We start from the raw sequence: 8,994 nt of genomic DNA, 5'->3' as shown, positions 1-8,994 counted from the left end.
ATGCTCAACAAGAAAGGCACTAGATGATAAAATAGACACAATGCCTTACCAGTTGACATTAACCAGCCTAACATATATTACAAAAAGAGGGAGAAGGCTCAGTAAACCAGTCTGACCCACTCACAGTACTGTCTAGAGCAAGTCCTGCTGCAGCATAAACTGGGACAGTGCAAAATCGAGAACAAACACATTACAGTCTGTGCTCGTGTAAACTGCAGTGATAACAAATATGGCCTCATTTGAAATGAACACAGATGTCTATGGTTCTGTGTTGTGGGTGTCTATGGAGGAGTGGTGGGTTTTCTAACAGTATAGATACAAAGAACACAATTCCTGAATCTATTCAATCAATGATTAATACATTTTGACCACCTACTGTATCTCCAGCTAAAACTAGAAGAAGAGAAAAGACATAAGACTCAGAGTCTGGCTTTGAAGATTTGAAACTCTGTTGGAGGAGTCAGAAGTAGAAGGAAGGTCTAGAGAAATACAGATAACAGGCTAAGGGATGTGGTGCAGAGTGGGATTACAGAAGGAACTCAGCAAAGCTGGGAGAGGGATGGCTGAGAGGCAGAGTTCAGGAAAGGGCCTGACCTGGGAGTAACCCTGCTAGGTCAGGATTGGAGTTAGGGCAGACAGAGAGGGGAGACATAAGAGAGCTATGGGGATGGGAAGGAGCGTGGTAACAAGGCGAATCCTCTGACAAGTGTGAAGCCCTTCTGTTGGGGGAAGAGAAAGTTTTTGAATATGGGGATGGAGCCACAGGGGTTCAAGTTCCTGTGTGAGGGCTGGTGGGTCCCTGCTAAGTTTTGGAGCAGGCGGTTTTAGAAGGAGGTGCCTGGCCATGAGTAGGAGAGTTTTGCTCTGTTTGGGGGCTTCTTCATGATGATGAGCTGAGCCAGGCATGCCAGAGGGTGTATAGGCACATTCTTTCCTGTGACTTTGACAAGAATTCCATCAGCAGCCTGGCCAGAGACAATGCCCAAAACAACTCTGAGTGGCAAGTGCAGTTGTGGAAAGGAAACAGGCTTTGGAGTCTGAAAGACTTCAAGTTCTAGTCTGATCGCTCATGACCAGATGACTTCATCTTTCAGAACCTTAGTTTTTCCAACTACGGAATGGGCATAACACCCATCTCATAGCATTCTTACAAAGGAAGCACCTTAGCACTCAAAGTATTCTATAGCACTCAAAATATTACTTCTTTTCATTCTCTCTTTTTATCAGAACTGTTAATAAAACAAAACTTTCGATGCTTGATCTTATATAGTAATGTCATGTCAAAACTATCTCATCAACTTCAAAACTATCTCATCCATAGAGACCAAATTCAGGGTAAAAATTTTGAGTCAGTCTTAATTTTTAAAAATTGTATTATTCTTGGCCACACCACATGGCATGCCAGATCATAGTTCTCTGACTAGGGATTGAACCCAGGACCCCTGCAGCGGATGTGCAGAGTCTTAACCACAGGACCACCAGGGAAGTCCCTCTTTCTTGATTTAAAAAATTAGAAGTTCCTATCGAATTCTGGAACACTTTTTCTTAAAATTGTTTTAAACACAAAGTAATACAATGTATCCACCACATGTATATAAGATAAACATTTTATGTCTTTTATGAACTTCAACTTGAAGCTGTATTTTTTCACTTTTAAATTAAAAATTCGTTACAAATTTATTTGAGGAAAAGGAAGAGGCTTAAACAGAGATGACAGGGGGAATGAGTGGATTCCTGTAGTAGGAGGGTGTGAGATGTCCACTTTTACTTTCGCGTTCAGATTTTCTAGAAAGGCTATTACTGCTTTTTATACTTTAAAAATAATATGTTTTTAATTTTTAAGAAATGTGACTCTCCCACTTTTATTTCCCTCAAATCAGTCCTGGGCAATCAGCCAGCAGTTTGTATGAGGCAGTGGACAATGCCTGCCATACATACTGTGGGTGTGCAGGAAAGGTCAAGAGGAGGAGCTTTCATGTATATTTCAAATTGTGCCCTCCACCATCAGAAAGGAAAATACCATTTATCATTCACTCAATCAAAAGGCTTTTTTCCCAGCTCTTTTCTGCAAGAGGAACAAAACTCAGATTCTTAGAAAAGAAAAAGAAGAAAAAGAAAACCTAGAAGGACAGAAAATAGCCATTTGAAAGAGTTGTGAGATGATGGGTTTTTTTTCTCATGTTTCATTTCCATCATCATCATATTTGTGCTGTAATGAAGGTTGAGAGTCATCTGATGCAGACTGTGCCCTACTGGAGGTTGTGTGTGTATTTGTGTGTGGACGTGTGAGTAGTGTGTATACATGGATGTGTGTGGATCTATGTATTGATTGTGAACCTGTGTGTGTGGAATGTAGAGGCTGTGTAGAACATTTTCATAACGTAGGGAGAAGGCCATGGCACCCCACTCTGGTCCTCTTGCCTGGAAAATCCCATGGATGGAGGAGCCTGGTAGGCTGCAGTCCATGGGGTCGCTCGCTAAGAGTCGGACAGGACTGAGCGACTTCACTTTCACTTTTCACTTTCATGCATTGGAGAAGGAAATGCAACCCACTCCAGTGTTCTTGCCTGGAGAATCCCAGGGACGGTGGAGCCTGGGTGGGCTGCCGTCTCTGGGGTCGCACAGAGTCGGACACGACTGAAGCGACTTAGCAGCAGCAGCAGCAGGACATATAAGGATGTCAGCACATTGAACTACAACAGAAAATTTCTTATACAACTTTTGAAACATTGATATGCTTGTTTCTCTTGTGTATGAATGGCACCGTTAGCTTAAATCAGCTTTGTCGTGGATTATCAAGTAGGTTAAAAGCAGAGCTGGGTTTCCAGCTAGGGTTGAAAACGTGGCTAGGGTTGTGTGTGTGTGGAGGCTGGAGAGTGTGCACAGGTGGGGTGTTCAGTTTGGAGTGTGAGAGAGTGAGTCTGGATGTGTGCAGAGTGATGTGAGGTTGTGAGTGTGCAGCGGTGCGTGCATGAACCTCGTGTGTGTGTGTGTGTGTGTGTGTGTGTGTGGTGTGTGCACAGTGCAAGCGGAGTTGGGAGTGTTTGTGTGGCAGGTACGGGGGTGCGGGTGGGGTGGGGATGGGAGGGTAGGGAGATGGGGGAGGGTCGTCTGGGGGGGTGCCCCTTCCCTCCCCTCCTTCGTCCCCCCTTCCTTCTCCCTCCTCCTCCCTCCTCCCACCCCCCTCCTTCCTCTCCCCTGCCCCTCCTCCAGCACCCGGCCCGGCCCGGTCTGCGGCGGCGGGAGCGCGCGGCGCCGCGGAGGCCGCCCCTCTGCGGAAGGCGGCGGGAGAGGGAGGGAGGCAGGGCCGTGCAGGCGTCCAGGCCGGAAGCGCGCGGGGCCCGGCTGGGCGGCCGCGGACATGTGCAAGATGTCGTTCAAGGTGAGCGCCGCGCCTGCCGGAGGGCGCGCCGGGCGAGCGGCCGACCTGCAGCGGCGGGGCCGGCACCCTCCGTCCGCCCGGAGCCGCCGCGGGCCCGCAGGATGGGGTGGGCGCCGCCCCAAGGTGGGCTGCAGGGACCAGGAGCGAGCGGCCGGGGACCTGGGGGCGCGGGATCTGCGGGAAAGGCTCTGCGCACTTCTGACTGCAGGTGCGGTGAGCCGGACGGCGGGGCGCCGGGCGGCGGGGACTGTCGCCGGGGTAACGGGCGGGCGGGGGCGGGGAAGGAGCCCTGGGTCTGCGCTCCTCGCGGGGACCGGGCTGCGGCACCGATTCCTGCATCCGTGTTCCCGAACGCCAGCCGCCCCACTGCTGCTTCCTCCCGGAATACTTTTTCGACGCTGGAGCTGAGGGACCAGCGCAGAGCGAGCTGCAATTGATTACCAAAGAGTTTATTAAAGTCATTTATTTAACCCCCGTATTTTCGGGTTCATTTCGGGAAAGTGAGGTTCATTGATTTGCCTCTATTGAAGATGTTTTTAAAAATATATTAGTTAAAATGTACTGAGCACATATAATGTGCCCTACTCTAATCCAGGGGCTCCACGGTTCAAGTTCTGAATCTTCCGGAGGAACCACGAGATGGTACTTTGCCCCCACCCCCCATCACCATCACCACCACCTTTTCTAAGTAAGAAGACTAAAACATGGAGAAGTTAAGTAACTCTTCCCACAACCGTGCAGCCAGTGAGCGAATGGTGTTCAGACTGAAACCCTAGTGAGTCTGGCTCCATAGCAAGTGTGGTCCCAGCTCTTACAATAGCTTATTTAAGCAGAGGAATGACACGGTGAGATTTGCACGTCAGAAGGATCTCTGGCTACGGTTTGGGGTTGGGCTTCCTGGGTGGCTCAGTAGTCAAGAATCCACCTGCAGTGCAAGAGACACTGGTTTGATCCCTGTGTCGGGAAGATAACCCTGGAGAAGGAAATGGCAACGCACTCCAGTATTCTTGCTTGGGAAATCCCGTGGATAGAGGAGCCTGGCTGGCTATGGTCCATGGGATCATAAAAGAGTAGGACATGACTTAGGACTAAACAACGACAACAGTTCAGAGAATAGAACCGAGCTGGGAGACCAGTCAAGACTGTGTTGGGGACATCTTGTTAAATGGTACCAGACTAGGGCACAGATTTTGAGAATGGAAGAAAACAGACAAACGTTGAGTGACTTAAACATTTTTTTTTTTGACTTAAACATTTTTAATCAGCAGAATTCAGTGATGGATGTTATTCACTGGGTTAGGGAAGGGCAGAGAGATAAAGATAAAATGTTTGGTGTGGGACATGTAAAGTTTCAGGATGGAGGTGAGTCCAGGTAGAAATGTTGGTTAGACAGATGTGCAAACTGGGAGCCCAGGAGGGTAGTCTAGGCAGGAAACAGAGATGACATTTAAGAGTGAGCAGTGTTAAATGGTCGTTGAATCCATGGGAATGAACGTGGCTGCCCAGTGAGATCATTTAAAGGTAATAAATTAGAGGACTGAGAACAAATTCTTAAAGAACCTCAGGACTTAAGAATGAGCAGAATAAGAGAAACCCATTGAGAAAATGGGGGGGGGGGGGGGGCGGGGGAAGGCAGACAGAAGTGTATGAGAAAAATCAGAAGCATGTGCAGCCATTAAGCCAAGAATCTCTAGCCTTTCAATAAATGGAGAGGGATGCAGAATTAAGTACCTCGGAGAAATCAAACAAGCTAAGAATCGAAAAGTGCCCATTGAACTTAGTAACAGAGCAGGCTCTGGTGACCTTGTTGAGAACAGTTTCAATGCAGTGTTGTGTTCAGAAGCCAGACTGTAATAGCTTAAAAAAAGAGTGGGTGGAAACCACAAATGGAGAGAACTCTTTCAAAAAATTGGAAACAGTGACTGCGGTGGGAATCCAGACTTGGCCAAGGGTTTGTTTGCTTTAAAATGGTAGAGACTTGAGCATCTCTATTTTTTTATTATTATTATTTTTGGTTGCACCACATAGCTTGGAGGATCTTGGTTCTGCTGAAAGTCGTTCAGTTATGTCCAACTCTTTGCAACCTGATGGGCTATGCAGTCCATGGAATTCTCCAGGCCAGAATACTGGAGTGGGTAGCTGTTTGCTTCTCCAGGGACCTTTCCAACCCAGGGATTGAACCCAGGTCTCCTGCATTGCAGGCAGATTCTTTACCAGCTGAGCCACCAGGAAAGCCCAAGAATACTGGAGTAGGTAGCCTATGCATTCTCCAGTGGATCTTCCCAACCCCGGAACCGGTGTCTCCTGCATTGCAGGCAGATTCTTTACCAGCTGAGCCACCAGGAAAGCCCAAGAATACTGGAGTAGGTAGCCTATGCATTCTCCAGTGGATCTTCCCAACCCCGGAACCAGTGTCTCCTGCATTGCAGGTGGATTCTTTACCAGCAAGGATTGAACCTGAGCCCTCAGTGAAAGCATGGACTGCCAGGGAAGTCCTGATCATCTTTAAATGATAATGGGACATTTCAACAGTAAACAGACAACCCAGTTTTGAAATGGGCAAAGGATCTGAATAGAAGTTTCTCCAAGGAGATATACAAATGGCCAATAAGCCGCTGAAAGGATATTTGACATCAGTAGCCAGGGACAGAGGAGCCTAGTGGGCTGCCGTCTATGGGGTTGCACAGAGTCGGACACGACTGAAGCAACTTAGCAGCAGCAGCAGCAGCAGCAGCCATCAGGAAATGCAAATCAAAACTGCAGTGAGACACCACAGTCACACCCTTTACGATGATTACAGTCAACAAGACAGACAATGACAAACATTGGCAAGAATCTGGAGCAATTGAAAACAACAACAACAAAAGAATGTGGAGAAATTGAAAACAACAACAAAAAAGAATGTGGAGAAATTGGAACCCTCCTACATTACTTGTAAGAATGTAAAATGATACAGCAATAATAGAGAACAGTCTGGTCATTCTTCAAAAAAATTAACCATAGAGTTGCCATATGACCCCACAATTCTGCTTCTAGATGTATATCCAGGAGAAATGAAAACATATGTCAGGAATTTATATCTCATGGTGGTGGAGACTGGGAAGCCCAAGATCAAGCTGCTGACAGTTTTAGTTTCTGGTGAGAGCCTACTTCCTGGCTTGCAAGCAGCTACTTTCTGACTGTATCCTCAGATAAGAGAGCTCCAATGTCCTTTCTTTGTAAGGGCACTAACCCCACCATGGGGGCTCCACCCTCATGGTCTAATCTAAACCTAGTTACCTCCAGACATCACACTGTAGGGTTAGGACTTCAATATACAAACTCGGAGAGGAGAGGACGCAAAGATTCAGACCATAACATGGTGTATCCATATGATGGATCATTCAGCCAGCAAAAGGAATGAATCTCTCATACATACAGCAATGGGGATGGACCTTGAAAACATTATGTTAAGTGAAAAAGGCCAGACACAAAAGGCTCCATGTTACAGGGTTCCATTTATATGGTATTAGTCACTCAGTCATGTCCAACTCTTTTGCAACCCCATGGACTGTTGCCCACCACGCTTCTCTGTTCATGGAATTCTCCAGGCAAGAATACTGGAGTGGGTTGCCATTCCCTTCTCCAGGGGATCTTCCTGACCCAGGGTTCGAACCTGGTGACTCCTGCATTGCAGGCAGATTCTTTACTGTCTGAGCCACTAGGGAAGCCCCCCTACCCCACTTATATGAAGTGCCCAGAACAGGCAAATCCATAGAGACAGAAAATAGATTAGTGGTTGCCAGGAGTTGGGGGAGAAGGGGGTAATGGAGAGTGATTGTTAATAGGTATGAGGTTTCTCCTAGTTGATGAAAATATTCTGGGATAAGGTGATAGTTGTAAACCCTTGAGATTAAAATAAAACCCACTGAATTATATGCTTTAAAAAGATGGGTTTTGGGAGTTTTTTTGACAGTCTTTGTTTTTTTTTTACTTTTGAATTTTTTATTTTGTATTGGGGTACAGCCAGTTAACAATGTTGTGGTAGTTTCAGGTAAACAGTGAAGGGACTTAGCCATACATACACATGTATCCATTCTCCCCCAAACCCCCCTCTAAAAAGATGAATTTTATGGTATTGGGTTGGCCAAAAAGTTCATTTGGGTTTTTCATCATAGTTATGGAAAAACTTGAATGAACTTTTTGGCCAGCCCAGTATGTAAAGTATTAGTTCTAAAACTAAAGTAAGTCATGTCTGACTCTTGTGACCCCATGGACTGTAGCCCACCAGGCTACAGAGCCCACCAATCCCTCTGTCCATGGGATTTTCCAGGCAAGAATACTGGAGTGGGTTGCCATTTCCTTCTCTAGGGAATATTGCCCACCCAGGATCAAAGCTGGGTCTCTTGCATTGCGGGCAGATTTTTTTTACTGACTGAGCCAAGTATCTCAGCACAGAAGTGTTTTAAGATGGCAGCGGGGAGTGCTGAGAAGGCTTCTGCGTGGAGAGGATGGTCTAGCTGAGTGCTGAAGTTCTCAGAAGTGGGAGAGCAGAGACACTGATCGAAGGCCAGGATGAGCTCAGAATTTGGGGTGGGCAGAAAGGAAGGTGCCAACATTTTCAGTGAAGAAGGAAAAACAATCCAGAGGCCACAGCTACTTTGAGGTGAAGCAGAGGATGAGAAGGTGGGATGGCCTGAGCCTTGAAGCAGCAGAGATGTGTACACCTGCTGAGAAGGGGTGTCTGGAAGCCAGGTGAGGAGGATCCAACCTCATTCCCCATCCTAGGGTTGCTATGGGAGCAGGTTCAGCACCCCCCCCCGCACTCCCCTCCCCCACACCCCACCCAGGGAGACAGGAAGCTTGGTGCTAGATGAAGGAGGAAGGCAGTTGATTTTTTAGAAAGTAGAGGAGTTCTAAAAGGCGCAGAGAGAAGATTTGAGGGGCAGCAGGGGAGAGTCGCAGGCTGCGTGACTAACCGTGTACCAGCCCCAGCAGGAGAAAGCAATGGCACCCCACTCCAGTACTCTTGCCTGGAAAATCCCGTGGGCAGAGGAGCCTGGTGGGCTGCCGTCTGTGGGGCCGCACAGAGTCGGACACAACTGAAGCGACTTAGCAGCAGCAGCAGCCCCAGCTAATATCATGTCGTTTAGTCGCTCAGTCGTGTGACTCTTTTACGACCCCATAGACTGTAGCCCACCAGGCTCCTCTGTTATGGGATTTACCAGGCAAGAATTCTGGAGTGGGTTGCCATTTCCTTCTCCAGGGGATTTTTCCCAACTCAGGGATCAAACCCGTGTCTCTTACGTCTCCTGCACTGGCAGCTTTACCACTAGTGCCAGAATGTACCCACAGCCCACGGTAAAAATACAGGACATCCCTGGTGCTTTAGTGGTTAAGACTTCCCCTTCCCACGCAGGGTGTGTGGACTTGATCCCTGGTTGAGGAGCTATAAGATTCCACATGCTTCTTGGCCAGAAATACAAGACATAAAACAGAAGCAGTATTGTAACAAATTCAATAAAGACTTCAAAAAAAAGTGGTTCACATAAAAAAAAAAAAGAATCTTTAAAAAAATAGCAACTTTTGGGAATTCTCTGGTAAGTCCTGTGGTTAGGACTCAGTACTTTCAC

The 8,994-nt window shown here is 47.3% G+C and overlaps 1 protein-coding gene across 3 annotated transcripts in view; it reads left to right on the top strand.

The window, feature by feature from the left end:
• Nucleotides 1–3,209: 3,209 nt before the first annotated feature.
• ANKRD29 (ankyrin repeat domain 29) overlaps nt 3,210–8,994 on the top strand; it is a 49,095-nt gene continuing 43,310 nt past the window's right edge. For 2 of the 3 annotated variants that reach the window (XM_025273195.3, XM_006079177.4), the window contains exon 1: nt 3,210–3,382. In XM_025273195.3, the coding sequence (XP_025128980.1) occupies nt 3,362–3,382 (21 nt within the window). In that variant the 5' untranslated portion in view covers nt 3,210–3,361. The remainder of the gene's footprint in view (nt 3,383–8,994) is intronic. The other variant, XM_025273192.3, reaches the window with a different exon arrangement.

The sequence above is a fragment of the Bubalus bubalis genome, chromosome 22 (genome assembly GCF_019923935.1).
Source record: "Bubalus bubalis isolate 160015118507 breed Murrah chromosome 22, NDDB_SH_1, whole genome shotgun sequence".
Taxonomy (NCBI): Eukaryota; Metazoa; Chordata; class Mammalia; order Artiodactyla; family Bovidae; genus Bubalus; species Bubalus bubalis.
This window is presented reverse-complemented; position numbering and strand designations above follow the sequence as displayed.